At 44.1% G+C, this 25,724-nt stretch overlaps 1 protein-coding gene across 1 annotated transcript in view; it reads right to left on the bottom strand.

Annotated features, from left to right (window-relative positions):
- MTA2 (metastasis associated 1 family member 2) overlaps positions 1-24,368 on the bottom strand; it is a 36,918-nt gene extending 12,550 nt beyond the window's left edge. Inside the window, 9 exon segments of the mRNA XM_040328948.1 lie at positions 2,232-2,420; positions 2,553-2,652; positions 3,218-3,320; positions 3,553-3,670; positions 3,761-3,824; positions 4,340-4,457; positions 8,197-8,290; positions 8,399-8,466; positions 24,234-24,368. Coding sequence (XP_040184882.1) covers positions 2,232-2,420; positions 2,553-2,652; positions 3,218-3,320; positions 3,553-3,670; positions 3,761-3,824; positions 4,340-4,457; positions 8,197-8,290; positions 8,399-8,466; positions 24,234-24,261 — 882 coding nt within the window. The 5' untranslated portion in view covers positions 24,262-24,368.
- Between the last annotated feature and the right edge of the window lie 1,356 nt (positions 24,369-25,724).

The raw sequence follows: 25,724 nt of genomic DNA, 5'->3' as shown, positions 1-25,724 counted from the left end.
CATGGACGCCCCCGCCCAACTTGGGACAAACCATCACCCCTAGCACCAAAGTCAAAAGCCTCAGAGTCACTTTTGACTTCGACATGACAATGGATGCACAAATAGGATAAGTAGTCAGCAGGTCTCACCATCTGCTGCGTCTGCTACGTAGACTCATCCCGAAAGAAGACACAGCAGTAGTGGTGGGAACAATGATCAACTCCAGGCTTGACTATGCAAACGCCCTTTACCTCGGACTCCCAAAATTCCAGGTTGCTCGTCTACAGGTCGTCCAGAATACAGCGGCACGACTTGTAACAGGAAAAAAAAAAACCTAGGAATCAATCACTCCCTGAGGTGCCTCCACTTGCTGCCCGTAAAGGACCAATCACATTTAAGGCCCTCTGCCTGACGCACAAATGTGTACAAGGAATTGCTCCCCAATATTTATGTGAGAAAATAAAATACCACAACCCCAATCGCGTTCTCCGATCAACTAATCAAAATCTACTACAAATCCCCAGGGCCCGCTACAAGACCAAAGGAGAACGAAGATTTGCAGTCCAAGGACCTTGACTGTGGAACGCATTACCAACTAATATCCAAACGGAAGTGAATCACCAGGCCTTCCGAAAAAAACTCAAGACCTACCTATTCTAAAGGCTAAATAGAAGGAAATGGATACCAAGCGCCTTGAGGCGATTCAGTTCGCATTTGTAGCACTATACAAGGTTTCTCACTCACTCACTATATCAAAAATAATTGAACTATACATTCTCTTTACACCGCTCTGAATACACAGGGCTGTTCATTTAAAAGCATTTCTATTGATTGTTGGTCCAAATTTAATGAAAATTAGAATTTATCAACACTGGAGCAGACAGAATCTTGAGCAGCGGTGCATGGCAACTGGCAACCAATCATCTTCTACCTTTCAATTGCAACAACACTGAACAAGCCAAGAATAAAAGCGGATTGGCCGATTTGCAGAGCTTTAATAAATTCCCCTCAGCCCAGGCTCACACTGGGCTGCAGGAATTAAGCTGTCCAAGTTCAGCTGATCATTCTCACTCTCGCTTATCAGTCCCATTTTCGGCTGCGATTTCAGAGACATTTGTGCAGGTTTCTGCACAGATGTCAATGTAAATTGCATCCCGAAATAGCAAAAAGTAGTGCAGAAACTACTTTTTAAAATTGGAGCAGCGCCGCAGAAGCGGCTATTGACGGCAAATGGCAACTATTTGACAAGCCAAATTGCACCAGTGTGAACCAGGGCTCAATATGTTTTTTTTTAGCCAGTGATTTGTCACAGAGCGGATACCGCCATCTACAGAACAAATCAACGTTATTTATACACTGTGCTCTGCATTTTACATTTCAATAAACATTGGGCACTACATGCGGCCTGTGGTGTGTTTCCTTCACTAACACTGCAGAAATCACTCAATGATAGAAAAGTCCCAGACATTTTTCTTCTCTCCCAGTAGGTTAAAAAGATTAGCTTGCTTTAAGCTGGGTATACACACTTTTTTTTTTTATTAAAAAACCTTAAACTCAGATCCTTGCATCCACTCAAGTGATGTGGATGCAGGGACCTCCCCCACTGCACTATTGTATCCTGACTCCTTTAACTCTCCCCATCAAAATACACAGATCAATGCTGCGGCCATTGGCTGCAAGCGCTTATCGAATCCTGGTTTTCCAACAGGACTATTCAACAGAAGCGGCTCCTTAGACCAGCTTTTGTTGAACAGAGGGCCACACGCAGATCGATATTCATTTAGTTCATTTGGCTGAATTTCGATGTGTTTTAGAGTCCCAAAGAAAGTAAAGCAGAAAGCACATTTGTAAAGCCCAATTCTTCATACATGTGTTGAAAGTTTCCCCCCCCAAAAGCAGCATATGACTATGGTAAGGCTATATTGCTGCTTTACAACTCAGCCCCAAAGCATGACAATGTTTATCAATTGATTATGTACTTGGTCCCTTGATTTGTCACCGTGCTACTAGTGCATTTGGATACCTAAAGATTTATGCATAAACATTAAGGTACTTAAAAATTCAAACTTTGTGATTGTGTCACCCCCTGTATGGCGGAGAAAGTAAAAGACCAAGTAAAATGAAGGGTCTTTCTTTAAGCTAGGTGCTTTATTTCTATAAAAAGTATACATTAATGATGAAAAATATTACAAAAAGCAGGGGGCTCCTACAATACAATTTAGAGAAATAAAACGAAATAAAAGCTGACTTACAAAGTCTTGTCGGATGTCATTGAAATCCTTTCCATATTTCTCCAACGCCTCTTCAAATAACATGGCCTCTGATGCAGACCACTCTTCCATTTCATCCCTGCACAGAACTGGACCACCCTGAGGGACAAGTGTCGACATGGCACGTGCAAGATCATAACCGTTCCTCTGTAGGGTATCCATTGCATGAAACTAAAGGGAAAAAAGAATACATGTCTGAGCTTTCTTCTTTTTTTTAATGGATAAAAATACTGCAAAATGCTGAATGATTGCTTTAAGCACCCCAAAAATATTTGATCACGGAAAGAAGAAAAATATTCATACCAATGTAATGTCACGAGAAGCAGCTGCTGCGCTCATGTGTAAGCTTGGTTGTCTGATTGAGCTGCTACAGTCCAATGCTCTTGCAAATGTGCCAACAGCCCTGCAGATAAACAGAATGACAATAAGAGGAAGAACAAAAAAAGCTGCTTCTATAATTCCTTAAAGTGGAAGGAATGCCTAACACTATCTTTTGTTAAAAAGGTTTCGTCCCCGTCCCGTCCCCCTCCTCCTACCTAGCAAGATCTGTGTACTTACCCATTTTTTAAATTTCCCTGGTGCTGTCACGTGATCCAGCAGTACTGGCTCCCCTGTGTCAGCGAGCCGCGACTGCAGGAGATAGGAGGGAGTGCCGACAATTGCTGGGCCATGGGAGTCTATGGGTGATGTAACATTTTACAGAATTTCCAGCCGTTGTCGAGCACTCCCAATGCCTGATGGATCACGTTATTGGAACACAGTGGATTAAAAATGGGCAAATAGACTTTTTTTTTTTTTTTTAACATAGGATAGGACAGTTATAGGAGGGATGGAAATGTTTTTAAAATAGTTAGACTTCTTTTACTTTTTCACTGGAAATGACAGTTGATGTTGTCCATAGTGCCATGACAGGGAAAACAAGCAATGTAGCTGTCCTGTCTCAGTTTCTGGATGAGATAAAATGTTACCTGGCAACCACAAGAAACTGGTCTATTTGTCTATCTGTCAGAGGATTCTCAGGATCCCAAACTTTCATCTCCATTTTCTGTTGGTTTCTGTTATCAGATTCACCTATACAGGAAAACAAACGTTATAGGGATATTTTATAGCGCTGGAAAAAAATAGGAATGTTACTTACCATGGGAAAAATGGAATTATAAAAAAAAGGGGGATAGGTTGTAGATAAGTGAACGTAAAAGCACCCCAAGGTAAATGTATGGGTTGGCAACAGCAAAATAATGGTGTACAATTGTAGGGAGAAAGTAAAATCAAGATTTTTTTCTGTCATATTACATTTACTAACCTTCAGCTAACTGGTCAGGAATTTCTGCCTGATATTTGGAACCAACTCTGATCTCTCCTTGATCAGCTAACAGAGTCTTCTGCACAGGGTCAAACACCAGCGAGTAAAAAAAACAGTCCTAAAAAGACAACAGTGAATGCGGACAATGGTTAAGTTGACTAACAGAATACGAGAAAGCTGCAAAAAGAACTGAACAGAAAAAGCTTACCTCTTTCTCCAAATACTGGTTTAGAATATCTGTCTCATTCAGCAGAGTTACACTGCATTTGCCCCTGTACAGAAGATAGCAGGCTTAGAACAAAGTTTTCCAAGAGTAGTTGATTATTAAAAGGTCTGGGGAATATGGAACAACCTAAAGCTTCCATATACTACATAAAGCTTCCATATGCTACAATTACCTTAGCTCTCTGACCCTTTTCCCAGCAGACATCTTCAAATATACAGTTACATCTTAAAGCAAAACTAAACCCTCCTATTGTCTTACAGCCAAGGATGGTGCCATCTTAGTATCTATTTAGATCTTTTTTTTTTTTTAGTAGCCATTTAGATCTGAAGTTGTCATGGTGCTGCACACAAAATCAACTATGACACCAGCTATTTAAAGGTTTGAAATGTTGGTGGTGACGTAACCACACTGGAAACTGTGATAATTATCTTGAGAGGCATGTCTTGGGAAACCATTAAATTAGTGGATTTCATTCCATTTTATTGTAGCATACAGATTTAACAAAACCACTATGCAATTAGTCAATACATCTGCAACAAGTATGCAGAATATTGGCTTTACCTGATATGTGTTGCTGGCAGCGATTCAAATTGTCGGGAAAGAAAAAGTTCTCGATGTTTCAGTTGGTGCCTTTGCTGTTCAACAATAGATGGCTGTTTGGACTCTTCCTCAAATTCTCCTGTATAAAAAAAACATATTAGTGTGATAAACACACGATCTTCATAACTGGAGGCTTATTAGGGCCTTAAAGTGTCACCAAACCAACATCATCAGAAAAAAAAAAAAAACAATTAATGTTGTATTCCATGCTGTTCATACTCAACTCAGTCACTATGAGATTTGTTTCTGTATTCTGAAAAAACCTGGTTGATCCTGCTGTTCTATCTTCACCTTCTGTTTATGTCCGCAATTCAGCCAGGGATTTTGCAGCTGTGGTGGCAACTGTGCACATGTCCAGTTTTTATGCCATGCATTTCCTCCCCATCACGTCTGAGCAGCCCATGTGACTAAAGTCACACATGTGGGCATACACAGTTATAAATGACAGCCCACTCTCTCCCCCCTCCTCTATACCCACTAACCAGCTAAACTCAATAGGGGTGAAATATTACAAGAAGATTAATTGAGGCGTCATCTCCCTCTTATTCCAAATCACACGCTGGAAAGGTGTGACTGACTGCCAGAAATGCGCCCACACTATGTTATTGCCACAAAATAATAAAGATTTAAATTAAAATATATATATTTGTATGACAATTTACAACAGTTTGTTGATATGAACCATTTTCACTCAGTATTCCAAAGGCCATTTTTTTTTTTATATTTTGAACATGTGACCAGCAGCAGAGGGCTAAAAGCTCCCCCAGCTTAGGTTTCCCTGCAGACAGGCTGGGAAAGATCTGGGTCACATGACAGCTGTATATCGATGATAAAAAAAAATTACTTTTTTATTCTGGCAGCAGACACTGTGAGAAGATCCCCAGTCTGTTTCCAAAATGGGGATTTTTTTTTTTATTAAAATAATTTGTCATTATCCACGTACAAAAATAGGAGGGGGAAAGTTAAATTAAACAGTGAGTTTAGTGGCAGCAAAGGACTTAATACAAGCTATCCTTACCAAGCTTTTAATTTAAGATGATCTATTTCCAAGGATCACAACAAAGATTCTAACGTACTGTTTCAGTTGGTTTCCAACGACTAGAAACATCTGTTTGTTTACAATGGAGGGCTGCCAGGCTGCCAAGACCTGCCCTCATAGAAAAAACACAATGCCTGTGTTGTAAACTTTAAAAATGTAATTTCTGCAGAATGCATTGAGAAATTAATTGGGGCTTGTTTTAGAGTGCTTTTAGATCTTGTTCAAAATCTGTTAACACTTTCGTTTGCATGATCTGGAAACAGGTTCACTTTAATGCCACGCACATTGGCACATGACATAGCCCACATGTGATAAAGCGCCATATTGTGAATGAGCCCTTAATTGGTAAACACCCAAATCTTTTCGGCCTCTTCTACAACTATTCTTCTAAAGGTCCTCTGAAATTGCTTTTGACTGGGGCAAGTTTTCACATGCACAAACCATTCTTTAGTAAAGCAGTCTTAGTAACCACACTTTGTGTTCCTTAAAGGGCAGGGCACCTTCCAACCACACCTTTAATCTCGTCTCACTGACTAGAAGATCCAAGTTCTATGGTCACTCCATAGGAAACCTGAGCCAACAAATGTGTAGACTGCTGAAAATGTTTGCTGTCTGGCCTGATCCAAATGTTTAGGAACACTGATGGGAATTTATTAAGACGAGAGCAAACATAATCTGGAGCAGCTGTAAATGGCAACCAATCAGCTTCAAGCTTTTATTTTCAAAGCTTAACTGAAAAAACTGAAGACAAACTGATTGGTTACTATGCAAAGCTTCTCCAGCTTCTGTCTGCTTCAGTTTTAGGAAATTCCATTGACTGCATTACTTGCTCACATCATACTCAGTGCAGGTAGTGAAGTATGAAATCCTATTATGTACACTTGTTCAGTTAGATTCCAAAAGTTTGGAAGCCACCCGATCATCAAGACAGCTAGGCAACTAGTATCCTAAAAATGGGTCTGCAATAGCAAGCTATATCTGGCTCCTAGACATGAGTCGTTGAGGTTCATATACCTTTTCCATGAAAAATAGTGACCAGTCAAACCATTTGTTGAGGAAAAATTTGCATTTGTTAAACTGCATTTATATTATACCCTAAAAGACTATAAGATATAAGAGTTTACGCACGTTTAGCAACTTCATGGTAAGCCGAAGAAAAAAAAAAAAAAAAAAAAAAGATACATTACCCAATATGCATAAAATATCTCTCAGAGGTTCAATGTTGTAGGCATGAGCCTTTAAAGTGGAAGTAAAGGCAAAAAAAATAACTGTAAACCTACTCCCAGCCACAGTCTAAGCTGAACTTATAGCCTTGTAAAGAAAAAAAAAAAAAATCGCTACACTTACCTGTTCTGCAGCCATTCCGGTCCAGTCCTACTCTGAGCTGTCAGCAGCGGCTTCAGTGTGTGGAAGTGTGCAGGAGGGGCAGCAGACAATGGAAGAACCATAGTAACTCTATGGGTGACTTCCCAGCTGTTGTCAGTTTTTCTCCTGCACACAGAGGGCACCACTGGAGTGGAGTGGCTGCAGAACAGGCAAGTATAGCGATTTTATTTTATTTACAGGGTTAGATAGATTAGGGCTATAATGTGGTGGAGAGCAAGTTTAAAGTTAGTTAAGCTTTTGGCTTCATTTCCCTGGACGTATTTGGACGTTTTTACAGCCACTTTTCTGAGCTTTTTTTGCAGCTTAAAAACGGCTCTCCATGTTAGTCTATGGCCTCATGCCCACCATGACGTTTTTGAGCTGTAGATGGCCGAGCCGTTTTTAAGCTGCAAAAAAAAACAAACAGGACCAGTGCGTTCTGAAGCTCCAGCCTTAGAGCTGTAAAAACGCCAGACGTTAAAAAACGCTCAAAAAAGCTAAACGCTAACGCTACCACATGGACAGGCGTTTTTAAGCTGTAAAAAAGGCTACAAAAAGTGGCTGTAAAAACGTCCATGGAAATGAAGCCTTACCTTTACTTCCACTAACTTCATTTACCAAATAACTTTATGGAAGTATATATACACATTAAAATAGCAATCAAAACTTTATTGCCACAAATTGTGGTAAAGTCCCAACTCAATCCGTACTTCTAAAGCCTCGTACACACGATCGGACTTCCATCTGACTTTTCCGTTGATTTTGCTCTGAATGGGCGTATGCCATTTACTTGATATGCATACACACGGCAGCCAACAAACACGAACGTAGTGAAGTAATAGATGTACTACATGTTTTTTCTGCTCTTTACCGCCACCCTCTGGGCAACTTCTGCTATTGTTGTCCGATCTTTAGAATTGGTTCTGAGCATGCGTGTTTGTACTTTGGACTTTAGTCCGATGAACTTGTGTACACACGATTGGATTAGCTGACGTAGGACATTTGTTGCCGAAAAGTTTGTCTGTTCTCACAGCGAACATTTGTCCAATGAAAAAGCAAAAAAGTTTGTCCGATTGAGCACACACACACACACACACACACACACACACACACACACACATGGTCGGATAGTCTGATCAAACAGGTCCGTCCGGCAACTGTTGCCAAAAAGTCTGATTGTGTGCATGGGCCTTTAGGCCTCGGTGCTATGCCCCGTGACCTTCTCAATAAGTTTCATGTCCTTTAACTGCATGAGAAATTCTCTGACACAGATAAAGTAATTTGGTAGCTGGAACAAGCACTCAAACTGCTGATCTGTGAAGGTGCCATTCCCTTGGTGTCCAACCAGCCCATATAATGATCTTTACTGAAATGTTGGACATAAAAGACACAACTGAAATAGTGAGATACTCACGTGCATTGCTGTCTGCTAAACTGTTCAGACTGCTGGAGATGTCTCTGCGACGAAAAAGACACACAACCTTGGCTTCTACGTTACCATTTGCGGTCTATAAAAGAAAGGATACATTTCAGCCATGCAAGTTCAAAATCATAAATTGACAGTAAAATGATATAGATCATGCAACTTTATAAAATTCACAAAAAGCAAATGTTACCTTGTTAAGTTCTTCTATTCGACGAATAAGGTACGGGTTACTTGAAGAGTTTTCAAAATACACATAATCTGAAAAAAAATAAATAAAAAAAAAATAGTATGAAAAAAAACTCACACGTGGGCAACAGTTTTAGTTTATTTAATATCCCAGCAGAAAGCCTAGATAGTGTTGGCCATAGTAAAGTCTGCCTTGTCATTTTTACCTACAGGTAAGCTTAGAATAATGCTTATCTGTAGGTAAAATTAATATTGTCTAAATGGCATACCCGTGCCATTCCTTCAGAGAGCTGTGCCATGGCCAGAACTCCCATGAGCATGCGCGGCTCGGCCACTCAAGCTGCAAGAGCCCACAAACAAGGAGGGAAGGCCAAGGGAAGCCCTGTCAGCGGTAACAGAGCACCACTGGAGGCCTTCGTTCCGAGGAAAGGAAAAGATTCTGAAAATGGTTACAAGCAACTACCTGACCTCTGAAGGAGCTACTTGGAAGCAAACTTTACTGCGAAAGCAGCTAAATAATATAAAGCTACGCCGTGTGTACACAAACACATAGCCTCATATATCTCATATACATTTGGACACTAAAATTAGTTCTGCCTTTTTGCATTACTAAACATCACATAAGAACAGGACAAATAACCCGATACAAAAACCAATTCCAGCCCTAAAGGAGAACTTCACCTTCCATAACACATTACACCCATATTTAAAGTGATTGTATACCTGCCACATTTTTTTTTTTTTTTACATCTGAAAAGGCAAAAGGGCATAATGAGCTTGTATGCACCGCATACTAGCTCATTAGGAAATACTTACCTTGGAACGAGGTGTGCAGAACTTACCTGGTCCACACCAAGCGAGATGTCATCTTGCTTCGGCGTGTCTTCCGGGTATCGCCCCTCCAGCGCTGTGATTGGCTGGATCGGTGGTGGCGCGGGAGACTTCATTCCGGCAAGGTCCGGTGGCTGCCGGGCCCTTAGCTGAGGATCCCCGCTGCTCATGCGACGCTGCAGTCAGCGGCGCATTGCGAGGGGAATATCTCCTAAACCGTACAGGTTTAGGAGATATTCTTTATACCTACAGGTTAGCCTTACCTGTAGGTAAAAGTGGTAGTAAAGAGTTTACTACCACTTTAAGGTGTAACATGATACAAATCCCCCGATCCCCGCATTTCCCCCTGATCCCCATTTTGAAAGCAGACTAGGGATATTCTCCCAGTGTCTGCTGCCAGAATAAAAAAATAAAAAAAAAAGAAGGACGCAGCCATGCAGGGCTCCGGCCACGGCACTCATTAACAGTCCCCTGTGAATTGAAAACTACAAAGTCCAGCAGACTTTGCAGCGGTTGGCTTGTAGCTTTCAATGAACGAACACGCCGCTGTGGTAGTTTGAGTCTTCGGCTTCCTCGTATAAGATACAAATAAGCCAATACACTGACAGATCTGCAGGAAAAGTGCATGGCACCAGCAATCTGCTCATCGCTGGTACAATGCTTTACAGGCTCCTGCAACAAGAAATAAATGTACATTTTTTTTTAACTTGCAAAAACTAAAAAAAAAAAGAGAATTTTTTTATTTTTATTTTTTAAAGTGAACTTATCCTTCACTACTGATAACATTTTATACCATGATACCATGAAAGGCCCCTTTCACACAGACACCCCTCAATCTGTCTCAGCAGGGGATCAAAGGCCCCTTCCACCCGGGTCGGACTCTGCCTACCGGTTTGCTCAGCAGACAGATGACAGGTCCATGTCCGCTCAGTTTCTACGAAGCGAAAACAGCCTGCTCTGGCTGTCCATTTACACTCGACTGCCATACGATCCGGCCTGACGGAGAGGAACCAATTCCCTTCCATTTGTTCTTGCCAGAATGGATGTAGGCCGGCATAAACGGACAGTCAGTTTACATTTACAGCCCCTCCATTCTCTATGAACAACAGACAGGCGGACCCAAACAGACCTCTGTGTGAAAGGGGCCTTAAGCCTCATACACAGATTTTCCGCAGACGAAGCGTCAGACTTTTGTCCGAAGGGCGTGTGCCTGGATTATTTTTTTTTTGCATACAAACAGCACACAATTCTCCGCCAACAAACACGAATGTAGTGACTACTACGGTGTTTTTCCAGATCTTTTAGCGCCACCCTTTGGGCACCTTTTGCTAATGTTGCGTTTGGTGAGCATTGCTTATGAGCATGCGCGTTTGTACTTTGGTATTTTGTCCGATGGACTCACTACACACGCTCGGAAAATTCAACATTTGTCCGTGGAAAAAGCCAACAATTGTACAATGGAGTGTACAAATGGTCGGATTTTCAGCCAACAGTCTGTCATCACACAATTCCCGTCGGAAAATCCGATCGTGTGTACGAGGCTTTAGACTGATATGCGCAGTTTCAGCAGAAAGAAAACAGATGTCACAGGTGTGGAAAAACCCCCAAAGGCGGCCTGTAAACAGACATGCATCAGCCTATTTTGGGACCTCGGTGTGCGTTACAAACGACTGCAGTAACATGATTTACTTGAAAAATCAAGTGTCCATGAAGTTTAATGCATGAATGGCCCATGCATGCAATGTAAAGCTCAATGGACGTTTTCCAAAGAAAAGAAAAGTCCACATTTTCTACAATGGAAGTATATGCAGCTTTAAAAGCTAAATTCACCTTTTGCACATAGCATGTTACACCCGTATTTAGGGAGCATGCACCCCCTCATAACGCCCACCCCCCCCCCATGACAGTGGGTGGGGATCTTCTCCCCACACCTGCTGCCACAATTTGAAGAGTCTGCAGGAGCCTGGCATCACACCTGTGATCTGCTTACCATAGGTGCAATGCTCAGCAAATAAAGAAACAGAGAAAATAAAACAATAGGGTCATATTTTACCAGCGACAACAATCAGCATAAGGGTATGTGAAAAGGTTTTGCAAATAGTGCAGCAGTTGAAATCCATTACAACCTTTCTAGTGCCGTGACCCCTTGATAAAATTTCCCAAGTTGTGGGGACCCCTGACAGTAAAATTATTTTCGTAGCTTGGGTTGTCCGCACCAAAGGCAAGGCAATGGGATGAGTGGCAGTGCTGGCGGGGAGTTGGGATGAGTGGCAAAGCTGGGGGGAGTTCTGATCAGCCGACTTCAGTGCTCTTGATCAAGGTCATCTGCTGATCTGAGAACTGTAGTGGGGACTTTTAATGGCAACTATAATCACAGGTAGTGTTACTTACTGTGTCTCAGACTTTGTGGTATCTCGTAGCAGTGACACCTATGCCAAAATCAGGAAATAGGGTCTCCAGCTCCTCTCATTTCACATTCCTCACCAGTCAGCTGACATCTAGTTTCTGTTTCCCAGCCAATGCCGTGAACTGAATGGGTGGCTGTGAAGAAGCTGAGTGGGTGGCCGCGGGCCTCAGGAACAGCCCTGCTAGGCAGCCACAGGTTCCAGGGACAGCCCTGCTGGGTGACTGCAAAAAGGCTGGGAGAGCAGTGCAGGCTTCAGGAACAGCCCAAGATTCGGTGACCCCTGGCAAATCCCCATTCGACCCCCAGGTTGAGAACCACTGCATTACAAGGTGACTATGAGAAGTATGGGTAGGATTATTACAAAAGGGAAGAAACTTTTAGAAGGTAAAATTCATATTGGAACTCAACGTTAAGGGTACAGTGCAATTGTTTAAGGTCAATTTGGAGAGTTTTTTATTTAAAGGAGTTGTAAAGGTAAATGTTTTTTCACCTTAATGCATCCTATGCATCACGGTGAAAAAACATTAGACGGTATAGCCCCCCCCCTCCCCCCCGAACCCCCATTTTACTTACCTGACCCCCCGAAAGTCCCGCGCACGTCCACATGATCCTCTTCGGTTCCCAGCCTGGCCGTTGATTGGCTAGGCTGGACAGATTGATAGCAGCACCATTGGCTGGCGCTGCTGTCAATCACAGCGGATGATGCAGCGTGCCGGGGGGCGGGGCCGAGTGATACAGTCGGCGGCTATGCCCGCAGCTGTATCACGGGAGCGCGCTCGCAAAAGCTTTCCACCATGCTCGTTCGCTCGCATTAAGGTGGAAAGCTTTTGCAAGGAGGAGCCGAGACAGCTGCAGAGGGACCCCAGAAGACCGGATTCGGGGACACTCTGTGCAAAACGAGCTGCACAGTGGAGGCACGTATAACATGTTTCTTATTTATATAAAAAAAAATCTGCCTTTAGTGTTCCTTTAGGTTTTTACACAAAGTTTTGTTTCAAAATAACAAACATGTTTTACTTACCTGCTCTGTAGTGGTTTTGCACAGAACAGCCTGGATCCTCCTCTTCTGGCGTCCCTTCCTGTTGAGTGCCCCCACAGCAAGCAGCTTGCTATGGGGGGAACCCGAGCCGAAAGCTCAGTGTCTCCTTTCAGACAATGGAAATGCAGCCCCGGCTCCTCTGTCTCCTTATTTGCTAACTGACTGATTGACAGCAGTGGGAACCAATGGCGCTTTACTGCCATCTCAGCCAATGAGGAGTCTTTCGTGCAACATCGCTGGATCGATATGGGGCTCAGGTAAGTGTTAGGGGGGCTGCTGCACACAGAAGGCTTTTTTATGAATAGAATTCATTAAGATAAAAACAAACCTTCTGCCTTTACAAGCACTATGTATTGAGGTGCTGAGTACTGTCCGTGATATTATTTTTGCACCATTTTTTACATTTTCAGCACAAGCTTTCAGGGTGTATATCATGTGCCCATATTCCCCACTCTCTTGTGCTTGTATTATGCAGCCTCACTGTAAAGCTGGCCATATACCTTGCAATCTGATTGAACAATCTTTTTTACGCCTTCTTATAATTATATAGTAGAACTTGCCTGACTAGGTACCAATTAGGTGGAATGTTTAGCCAAGGCTCCTCCTACTACATAGCTTTGGAAGATCCAAAATGTATTGCTTATTCGGATTGCAAAGTGCACAGGTGACCAGACACACTACAATATATTTGTACAATCTCCATTAGATTTACCAACAATCATGTAGTGGGATGACCCACCTTAAAGCGGAGTTCCGGCCACAATTTCACTTTTTAAATATAAATACCCCTGTGATACACAAGCTTAATGTATTCTAGTAAAGTTAGTCTGTAAACTAAGGTCCGTTTTGTTAGGTTGTTACAGCATTTAGACACTTTATAAAATAGAAATTGACTGGGGCCATCTTAAGTGTGGGCATCATGAAGCCAGACTGTATGACTTCCTGGATTTCAGCCTTGCAGATCTTGCACATGCTCAGTGCTGCACAAGCAGTGTAATAGGTTTCAGATTAGGTTTCAGCACCTGTACTGTCCAAGTCACATGATTCTTCGAGACTGGGGAGTGCACAGACTCCTGAAAAGTTACACCCACTACATTCCCAGGAGTCTGTGCGGTGTAGGTTAGGAAGCTTAAGCACCTAGGTGCAGGAAGTGGGAAGATTAACTAGTCTGCCTAGCAACAACACTTTGAAGGCATCTAAAAAAAAAAAAAAAATTTCTTAAAGGACTGACATTTTTTTTAAAACTACTGATGTAATGTTATATTTATGGGTGGAACTCCACTTTAAAGTAGATCTATACGATGTCTTTAGCTTTTGATGGAATAGAGAAGGATTAGAACCTGTTGGATTTTGATATTGCATTCATAGAATACAAATCTCCCTCTATATTGCCGAGCAGCAGTCAGCCTGTTTAGTTCCGGGATCAGAATGGAAAGTCCCTTTCCCACTGCGGGATCACAGTGCTGTATACTGGATGTAGCTGAGGCCACTTATAGTAATACAGTGCTTTCAGCAAGCGCACCTGTTAGTTCAATAGCTTGTTTGGGTCAGCTTGGACCCAATGAAATACTTAAAGGGGTGGTTCACCCTAAAAACGACTTTTTTTTATTACACTGCCCCCCCACATTACAATACGATTAAGGGTATTATTATTTTTTTTATGCTGTACATACCTTTGTACAGCATATTCACCCCTGGCATCCGGCTTGCAAGTCCCGCGGGAGTGGGCGTTCCAAACATGTCTGTGATTGACGTTTGACCAAAAACGAGCTCCCCCCGTCGCGTAAGCCGCGTCACGATTGGCTAAAGGAGCTGAACGGCGAGTCGGCGCTATACTGCGCATCGCCGTTCGGCTCCTTTCGCCAATCGTGACGCGGCTTACGCGACGGGGGGGAGCTCGTTTTTGGTCAAACGTCAATCACAGACATGTTAGGAACGCCCACTCCCGCGGGACTCGCAAGCCAGATGCCAGGGGTGAATATGCTGTACAAAAGGTATGTACAGCATAAAAAAAAAATACCTTTAATCGTATTGTAATGTGGGGGGGCAGTGTAATAAAAAAAAAGTCGTTTTTAGGGTGAACCACCCCTTTAAAAAAGGGACATAAATGGAGTTAGGGCTCTTTCACATGGGCGGCCCGTTCAGGTCCGCATGCCAGTTTTTTAGGCAGACCTGAACGGGCACTCTGTGCTCTTCTATGGAGCCGCGGATGTCAGCGGTGACATGCCCGCTGACATCCGACCCGCTCCGCCAAAGTGTGAGACGGAGGAAAAACCTACTTTTCCATCCGTTTGGCGGAATGGGTGAACACGGACAGACGGTCCGTGTTCATTCGATCCCCCCATAGGGGAGAGCAGAGAAAAGACTGGGTGGTTCCCTGCACAGTGTGCGGGGACCGCCCTGTCATCTGCCGGCTCAGCGGGGATTAACGGAGTGATCCCCGCAAGCGGAGGTTCACTACTGATCCGCCCCGTGTGAAAGGGGCCTTAGGCCTAACACAACGATGGGAACTGACCATTGACATTTCAGCTAACACACAAACCAAATGATCAGACTCTGTGTAATGCTGAATATTGGGCAAAATGTAATTATTTATTTTGTATAGATAACCCCGTGCAATTATAACGAAAGACTGAAAATTTGTACCGATTGCCATTTACTGTTGCTATCCACTGCAATGTTTATAACGGCCACACCTGAACATTATATTCCTGGAAATGCCCCAAAATAAGAGGATTTGAAAACCTAAAAAGGCTTTTTGCAAAATGGAGGTTCCTTTAACCGCTTGCCACCCACCCAATGTCATATGACATCCTCGGGTTTGAGCGGTGATATCTGAATGAGGTCAGCGGCTACAGACGTCATTCGGATATCTTTAGAGCCAGCGATTCCCTGCACCATAAGAACGATCATAGACACTTGATTGTTCTTAAAGTCGGTGAGAGGTGACATCCCCCTCCCGTACTTCTACCGACTCACCCGTGCGATCGGTGAGCCAGAGATGGGATCCGCTGGTGCCGGATGCTGATCATAGAGATTTCCTCCTGGCCGGATGATCCCTGGAGTCTCTATGGTCATCCTGAGGCGGGACACAATGTTATGATGTCACGCCCAGCCTCTGCATTTGAAAAAATGCCACCGCCTCGGCTGGGAAGCAAATTCATACGCAAGTAAAAAACGGTTTTCAAACCACACATGTGGGGTATCGCCGCAAACGTTAGAGCAAGAGCAATAATTCTAGCACTAGACCTACTCTAACTAAAAGCATGTAACCTGTAAAAAAATAAAATAAAAATTAAAGCGTCGCCTATGGGGATTTTCAAGTCCAGAAGTTTGGTGCCATTCCGTGAGAGTGCGACATGTTAGATGATTTTACACCGAGTAAATTGATACCCATCACATTATACAAAAAAAAAAAAGGGTTAATTTTACATTTTTTTTTAAAGTGCATGAAAAAAAAAACACATTTGAAAAATTGCTGCGCAAATACCGTGCAAGATATAAAGTTGCAACGACTGACATTTCATTCTCTAGGGTCTCTGCTTAAAAAAAAAAAAAAAAAAATATGTTTGGGGGTTCTGAGTAATTGTCTAGCAAAAACAATGGTGATTTGTAGGAGAGAAATGTCAGAATTGGCCTGGGTAGCAAGTGGTTAAATAAGATTAAGTTCATAAAAAAAAACAGAACAAAGGAAGGAAAAGCTCTTGCTTTGACCTGCCAGCACTTGGGAAGACATCATGACCACTGGCTACATAAAAAAATCCTGAACAATCCAGGAATGCGTAACAAGGAATCAAATACAGCATGCTTGTGTGAGCAGACACAAACCTTCCCAAAAAACACATATAGTACACAAATTTCTCCAGTTTTAGCTGTAGGCCTACGTGAACACCATTCATGAGACAAACAGCTCCTCAATGTGGGGCAGCACAGTGGTGTAATCAGGACTCGACAAAATCTGGGTGCCAGGTCGCAATTGCAACAAGAAATTGTGACCTGGCTCCCGCCCGCCGGTAATTGAGGCCGCAAAGGCGCGGCCTCAATTACCGGCCGTCAAGGGGCCCGCCGTGGGGGAGCACGGAGGCACAGGATCTTGTGTCTTTGTGCGCCCCCACCGCCGCGCGATCGCGGCGGGCCCTTGACGGCCGGTAATTTAGGCCGCGGCTTTGCAGCCTTGTGAAGGCCCAAGCTGCCTTCTTTGACCTGGCGCCATCTGGTGGTGGCTGTTGGCATTACAAGTAAAACAGCAGTTCTAATGTGTGTTCTTTTTTACTGTTTTCACTGCCATCTCCTTCCCTCTAATTAGAACCCCCAAACATTATGTATATTTTTTTTATTCTAACACCCTAGAGAGCAGGGGTGTCAAACTGGCGGCCCTCCAGCTGTTCCGAAACTACAAGTTCCATCATGCCTCTGCCTGTGAGAGTCATGCTTGTAACTGTTAGCCTTGCAATGCCTCATGGGACTTGTAGTTTTGCAACAGCTGGAGGGCCGCCAGTTTGACACCCCTGCCCTAGAGAATAAAAATGGTGATCGTTGCAATACTTTCTGTCACACTGTATTTGCGCAACGGTCTTACAAGTGCACTTTTTTGGGGGAAAAAAACACTTTTTCTAATTAAAAAAATAAGACAACAATAAAGTTATCCCAATTTTTTTTTATATTGTGAAAGATATGGTTATGCTGAGTTAATTGATACCCAACATGTCACGCTTCAAAATTGCGTCCGCTCGTGGAATGCCGACAAATTTTTACCCTTTAAAATCTCCATAGGCGACGTTTAAAAAATTCTACAAGTTGCATGTTTTGAGTTACAGAGGAGGTCTAGGGCTAGAATTTTTTCTCTCGCTCCAACGATCGCGGCGATACCTCACATGTGTGGTTTGAATACCGTTTACATATGCGGGCGCTACTCACGTATGGGTTCGCTTCTGCGCGCAAGCTTGGCGGGACGGGCGAGTTTTATGGCTCCTAACTTTTTTAGCTGGCTTCTAGATTCCAAGCAAATTTGTCAAACCCTGGGTGTAGTGATTAGCACTTTCGCCAAGCAGCAAAGGGGTCGCTGGTTTGAATCCCAACCATAACACTATGGGTTTCCTCCGGGTTCTCAGGTTTCCTCACACACGCCAAAGACATGCTGGTAGGTTAACTTGGCCCTGTTATGTGTATGAATGTGAATTAGGGACTTTAGATTGTAAGTTCCTTGAAGGCAGGGACTGTTGTGACTGTACAACGTATATGTAATATGAAAAAAAAGTAGTGTGTAAATTGACGGCTCTATACAAGTACCTAAAATAAAAGTGACACAAATCTGTACAGCACCTGCAGCCCTGGCCATTCTGCGACAAACAGCACCTCAGTGCTTTTCACCTAGTAGTAGATAGAAAAGCTCTGCTGGTTATAAATGACGCCAACTTGTTTATCACAGCAGATGACAAGGTGGGGCAGGGCTGACCAGTCAAGAAGAAGTACAAGACGTGGTTTTACAATACACCAGCACTAGGATTTACTACTTATAGTTCAGCTGCTGTATCTCTCTCTCACATTATAAACTTAGGCTGGTCAAACATTATACAATTTTCCTTTAGAATTACCAAAATCAGAAAATAAGGTGGTCAAACCTAAACACATTTAAACTGTATGCAATCAGGAAGGCCCTTACACTATATAGTTGAAGGTAAATCTAAGGCTGGGTTCGCACTTAAAGTGGAGGTTCACCCTATAAAAAAATTCTAACACTACATCCAGCACCGTGCTGCATATAAAAGGACACTGACCTTTATTTATTTTTTTGCCGTAGATATCGTTTAGCCGTGGAATTCACCACGGCTTCCGGGTAGGGAATCCCGCGGGCGTTCCTATTGTCATGCCAATTGATTGACATGCTAAACGACGGCGCACACAGCGCGTCACGACTTCCCGAAGGAAGCTCGGGTCGGCTCTATTCGGCGCCTGCGCACCGGCGCCGAACAGAGCCGAGCCGACCTTCTTTCGGGAATTCGTGACGCGCTGTGTGCGCCGTCGTTTAGCATGTTAATTTAATTGGCATGACAATAGAAATGCCCACTCCCGCGGGATTCCCTACCCGGAAGCCGCGGTGAATTCCACGGCTAAACGATATCTACGGCAAAAAAATAAATAAAGGTCAGTGTCATTTTATATGCAGCACGGTGCTGGATGTAGTGTTACAAATTTTTTATAGGGTGAACCTCCACTTTAAGCAAATTTCTCTGCATCCAATTCACATAGCAGGGGATAGTGAGCGGATCTCAATGGAGTTGGTTCACACATCTCCACAGCGGCTCTAGTGCGATTGGCACAGAAACCCTGTGCGTCTTTTGGCCCATTTCAGCCCAAAATTCTGTCTGAAATCAGACCTGAAACAAATAATTATACAAGTGCTCAGTGTTGTGCAAATTCTCCCCAAAAGCATTAAAGTGGACCTTCAACCTTCCGAGGACGATCCCTCCCCTGCAAGAATAGGGATTTTCATAATATATTATGTATATGTGCCTCCAGGGACATGCATGTCATTCGCCTTGAAGGGGTTGTAAAGCCTCGTGTTTTTTCACCTTAATGCATCCTTTGCATTAACCACTTCAATACCGGGCTTTTATACCCACCTCAATACCGGGCCTATTCTGGCACTTCTCTCCTACATGTACAAATCATCATTCTTTTGCTAGAAAATTACGCAGAACCCCCAAACATTATATATGTTTTTTTAGCAGACACCCTAGGGAATAAAACGACGGTCATTGCAACGTTTTAGCTTGCACGGTATTTGCGCAATAATTTTTGAAACGGTTTCATGAATTAAAAAAAGAACAAACCAGTAAAGTTAGCCCAATTTTTTTGTAAAATATGAAAGATGATGTTACACCGAGTAAATAGATACCTAACATGTCACGCTTTAAAATTGCGCACACTTAATGGAATGGCGCCAAACGTCGGTACTTAAAAATCTCCATAGGCGACGCTTTGAAATTTTTTACAGGTTACCAGTTTAGATTTACAGAGGTGGTCTAGAGCGAGAATTGTTGCTGGCACTCTAACACACACGGCTATACCTCACATATGTGGTTTGAACGGCGTTTACATATGTGGGCAGGACTTGCGTGTGCATTTGCTTCTGCGCGCGAGCTACCGCGGACAGGGGCGTTTTAATTTTATTTTATTTTTTTTAACACTTTTATTCCTTTTACAAGGAATGTAAACATCCCTTGTAATAGGAAATGTGTGCGACAGGTCCTCTTTATGGAGAGATATGGTGTCAATAAGATCCCACATCTCTCCTCCAGGCATGAGATGGTGAAAAAAATGTCACCGATCTCATGATTAGTATTGCTTACTAGCCGCAATCGCAGCTTTGTTTACTTGTGTACCCGGGCGTGACGTCATCACATCGTGCCCGGGCCTCCGACGGTCATAGAGATGACTGGTGACCATCTGGTCACCAGTAATCTCTATGCTTCCCAGCCAGCGCTGGACGATTGTTTCTCCGGGCCCCCGATGGCACGGGAGAGCCCGGAGAAGCACCAGATGGCGGCGGGGGGGGGGGGGGGGGTATGTTCCCTCCCGCCGCCTATAAGAACGATCAAGCAGCGGAACCGACACTATAATCATTCTTATGGTGCACAGAATCGCCCGCCATAAAGAATGATCTCTGAACGATGCCTCTAGCTGCAGGCATCATTCAGATATCACTGCACAAAGCCCAGGACATCATATGACGTCCACCCCGGATGGGAGCCATCTGTGGACGTCAAATGAATATTGGCCAGTATTGAAATGGTTAAGGTGAAAAAACACCTTGCAGTGTCCGACCTCGTAGGTTTTACTTACCTGAGCCACGAATTTCCACGGGCGCGATCCTGCGTTGCTCTAGCCATGGCTTCTCGGCTCTTCATTGGATAGATTGATAGCAGCACAGCCATTGGCTTCCACTGCTGTCATTTAAATCCAATGATGCGGCCGCCGGAAGGGGGGGGGGGGCGGATCCAAGTCATACACTCGGCAGGTATGGATGCCGAGAGTATGACACAGGAGCATGCAAGCTGTTACAGCTGCATGCCCACCCTTGCAATGCCAGTGCCACGGAGAGGAGCAAAGCTTCGGGTGGCCACATCGCTGGACCATAGGACAGGTGAAAGTGTGTTTATTTTAAGTCAGCAGCTACACTTTTTGTAGCTGCTGACATTTTAAAGTGGTTGTAAACTCTATTTAAAAAAAAAAAAAAAACTCCAAGACAATGGGCATAATCAGCTAGTGTGCACCCAGAGTCATTTCCTGTTTGCGGGGGTTCCGAAGCTGTGATTGGCCAGAGCCATAATGACTTCAGTCTCACACGTTTGAGACTTGCTGTTCACGGTACAGCACCTGAAGAAACGGCACGAGCGAGACGTTTCTTCAGTGCGCATGTGCCAATGACCTAGAACTGAACCATTTTGGCTAAAACGAGAATCACGATTCTTTTGCTTAAAATAAGGCCCCTTTCACACTGGGGCGGCGTCGGCGGTAAAGCGCCGCTATTTTTAGCGGCGCTTTACCGTCAATTTTGCGTCGCTATTCGACCGCTTTTACCCACCGCTAGCAGCCGAGAAAGGGTTAAAACCACTGCAAAGCGCCTCTGCAGAGGCACTTTGACATCGGTATAGCCGCGGTGCCCATTGATGTCAATGGGCAGGAGCAGAGGAGTGGCATACACACAGCGCCTTCACCACTCCAGATGTCACTAGCAGGACTTTTTTTTTACCGTCCTGCCGTCCTGCTAGCGCACTGCTCCAGTGTGAAAGCCCTGTGTGCAGAGACAGCAGCGGTTTCAGGTTGCTTTGCAGGCACTGTTTTTAGCGTTATAGCGCCTGTAAAGCGACCTAGTGTGAAAGGGGTCTAAAGATCTATATTCTCGCGGTGTAAGATCTTTCACATTATACAAAAAAATTGGGCTAACTTTACTGTTTAGTTTTTTATTTTATTAGTGTATTTTTTCCCAAAAAATTGCGTTTGAAAGACGAGATTGTGTATATATATATATATATATATATATATATATATATATATATATATACATACACACACACACATATATATATATATACACACACACACACAGAGCACGCCCAATGCACACACTGGGGATGAGGTTCTGGGAGGACGTCATTCTATGCATTAAAATAACCTATGTGTAGCAGCCCCCCTAATATTTACCAGAGCTCCTCCCCCCACCTCTATCCAGTAATGTGGCACGAGTGCCTCCGCCGTCTGGGACTCTCCCTCCCGATTGCCTGAGACACAGCAGCATTGCCATTGGCTCCTGCTGCTCTCAATCAAATTCAGCCAACCAATCAGATGGGAGAGTGGGGGGGGGGGGGGTAACCATGGCTCTGTCTCTGACTAGACACACAGAGCTGCAGCTTTGGTGTCCCCATAGCAAGCTGTTTGCTGTGGGGGCACTTCACAGGAGGGAGGGGCCAGGAGCTCCAGCCAGGTACCCGAGCAGAGAAGGATTCAGGCTGCTCTGTGCAAAACCACTACTGAGCAGGAAAGTATAAAATGTTTGTTATTTTCAAAAAAAAAAAAAAAGAGACAAGTGCAGATGTCAATGTAAATCGTGGCCCGAAATCGCAAAAAGTAGTACAGGAACTACTTTTTGAAATCGGTGCAGCGCCGCAGATGCAGCGTTGCACCAATTAGGATGGTGCCATTGCCGGCAAATGCCGCCGATTTGAGATGCGATTTGACATGTGAAATCGCATCTCAAATCGTACCCAGTGTGAACCTGGGCTCAAAGAGAAGTATGTTTTTTTTTTTGTTTTTCCCCAGAATCACACTTATCTAGATGGATGCCGCATCAGTCCAAAGCTGCCTCTGCACTGAGAACCAAGCGATCAAACACTGCCGATGGCTTGGTTCTCTCAGCTCCCCGAGCAGAGAGCTGCTGACCGTCAATCAGCATCTCTCCGCTCTGCCCCCCCCGTTTTCATTGGAGTGCTGAGCTGTGGAGGGGCCGTCTCAGGCTCTCTGAGAGGCCGATGCGGGTATCAGTCCAGGCACCTGGAGGATCCAGACTTTGTTGTCCTGACGAGGCGGTGCCTGGACAGATTCCTGTGACGTCAGCAGAGAGCGGACTTCAGAACACACACTGCTGAAAACGGGTCACAGGAGTACAAAACATACTGCACTCCTGTGACCCCTTAGGACAGGGGTCCTCAAACTATGGCCCTCCAGTTGTTCAGGAACTACAATTCCCCTAGTTATGTCTGTGAATGGCAGTTTTACAAGGCCTCATGGGACTTGTAGTTCCGCAACAGCTGGAAGGCCATAGTTTGAAGATCCCTGCCTTAGGAGAACCCCAGCGAACCGAACTCAGGCTGGACTTCTCCTTGCACACCCAACACTGGCCAGATAAATGGGGCCGTTTACACTCTCTTTAATGTATTCACTGCAACGTGCTAAAATGCACGTGTCTAACATCCCAGAAATACAAATAGTGTCTGCCCCCCACCCATTAGTATGATGCATTCTGAAATACACAACACCTCTTTTCTGTCCTTTAGTGAGCTGGGAGACCCACAGACTCTGAAAACTGTGCATCACAACACAGAACAAGCCTTGGCAACAGACACTAACAAGCTTTGGTCAAAGGCTTCATAAAAAAAAAAAAAAAAAAAAACGCACTGAATAAAGCATAAAGTGCGTGTCGGTGCCGCATGAACGCTACAAACACTCACGCATGGATCTAAATGAGCTGTAAACTAATAACAGCAGCTGATCACAGGTTGATACATCACCGCCATCACCATTCATACCGCGTTCATATAATAGAACTTTATCGAACATTCACATTACCTTCAAATAATTGAACTTTATCAGACGTTCATACCGTCTTCATATAATAGAAATTTATTGGACGTTCACATTGCTTTCATACAATAGAACTTTATCGAACATTCACATTACCTTCAAATAATAGAACTTTATCGAACGTTCACACTGCGTTCATAAAATAGAACTTTATCGGACGTTCATATTGCTTTCATATAATAGAACTTTATCGGACGTCCACAACACGTTCATATTATAGAACTTTATCGGACGTTCACATTGATGGTCAGTTATGGAAATAAATTTGAGAATAAGAACATACAGCGAGTTCCTGTCTGCGGTGATCAGTGTGATCTCAGGATTGATCATCCCAAGAAATAATAAAATAGGTGATGATGATGATCCCCCTCTCTCTCAGGTATGGACTCCACACACCTCTATGAGGGGCGGTCCTGGGCCTCGACCGACACAACAAACCGTCCACATTTTAGCCTCTAATCTCCCAGACTACACTGTTTTCATTACTCCAGCCAGGAGCCTCCATTAGAGGAAAACCGGCTCAGCCGGCGTGGGCCTAGAGCGCCCGGGAACGCTGGGACTTGTAGTTCCCGCGGCCGGCGGCGGCGGCCTGGCCTGCACAATGGAGGTTCCCCGCCCGCCACACACAGCTCATTGTATACACACACACACCATTCACCGGACTCCCTCCTCTCCCCGCACTCTGCCGCGAATACTCACCGCCCACCCGGTACATATTGGCCGCCATCTTGGCCTCTCCCGCGCACAATAACTCGGGGCGCCGAGTGTGTTTCCGGTGCCCGTCAGGGTGAGAAGAAAAGGGGAGACTTCCGGCAAAGAAAAAAAAAAAACAAAAAAAGAAGGGGGAGAATTTCCGGAAGAACAGAAGGGTTAAAGAACTACTTCCGGCGGCAAGGACGCGGGAGGCCGGAAGTGGTCGGAATGTTCTCAACGTGTGTGAGGAGGGGGAGGCCGGTGTTCTATCGAATAATACCGACACCGGTGCTGAGGGGTGTCTGCTGGAAGATACCGCACCGAATCACTGACTGATTCTTCTAAGTAGAAACAAAGTGAAACATTGAAAACTTGTGAGGAGAGGGCTCCTCGTTGCAGAAAACACACTTACCTGGCTGGCTGCCATCTTTTTTAGGCCTCATTCATGTCTAAAAAAGGGGACGCGTCTTTCCGCGCTTGGTTTTTATACATGTCTGTCACTCGTTGACGTGTTGCGCCTAGAGATGTAAAATTTTCGAAATTTTTAAGCCATAAGAGGAAAAAAAAGGGTTTTCCCCTTAAAATTTTTCTGTAAAAATAGAAATTTTTGGAAAAATTCAGTGTGGAGGAGTTTTACTAAGTGAAAGTCATTTTGTTACACTGGGAAGGTAAAATGCGGTGTATATAAAAGTATTCTGCATGAAATACAGATTATTCAGTAAAAAAAACTAAACCTGCTTTTTAAAATGTTATATTTTAATGCAAATGAAAAAACAAAGACTAGGTTAAAGCGGAGCTCCACCCAAAGGCCACTTTCACACGGAGGGGTTGGTAGCCGTAAAGCGCTGCTAGTTTTCCCTGCTGTGCAGGGACCACCCTGTCAGATATCCGCTCTCCTCTATATGGGGGGATCAGATGAACACGGACCGTCTGTCCGTGTTCATCCGATCCGCAGACGGATGATAAAATAGGATTTTCCTCCGTCTGCAGAAACGGACCATAGCGGACACTGATGAGATCGGGTGTCAGTGGATGTTCATCCGCTGACACCCGCTATCCCATAGGGATATATGTATATCTGTTTTTAATCCGAAAACAGTCCGCATGTGTGAAAGGGCCCTCACATAAAGTTACATTGAAACATTGTATTAATTGTAACTTTCTGTGTTTTGCATCTACAGATCAACGTGGTTGAACTTTGATCTACAGATGAAGAGAGTTAAAGGAGAAGTCCAGCCTGAGTTTTTTAGGCTGGGTTTCTCCCAAAAGTCACAGAAGTACAATTCGTTTTGCGCTCCTGTGACCCGGTCTAAAGTCTGCTCTCCCCTGACATCACCAATATGTAGAGGGAGCGCGTCATCCCGACTTCCCAAGTCTGGATCCGCCAGCTGTCTTGACTGATGGCGAGACGCTGAGACGGCCGCTCCCCACCCCTCCACAGCTCATTGCTCCAATGAGCGTGGATGATCAGAGCAGGAGAAATGCTGACTTACAGGC

The sequence above is a fragment of the Rana temporaria genome, chromosome 11 (genome assembly GCF_905171775.1).
Source record: "Rana temporaria chromosome 11, aRanTem1.1, whole genome shotgun sequence".
NCBI classification, from domain to species: domain Eukaryota; kingdom Metazoa; phylum Chordata; class Amphibia; order Anura; family Ranidae; genus Rana; species Rana temporaria.
Note: the sequence above shows the minus strand (reverse complement) of the source record. Positions and strands in the feature narration are given on the sequence as shown.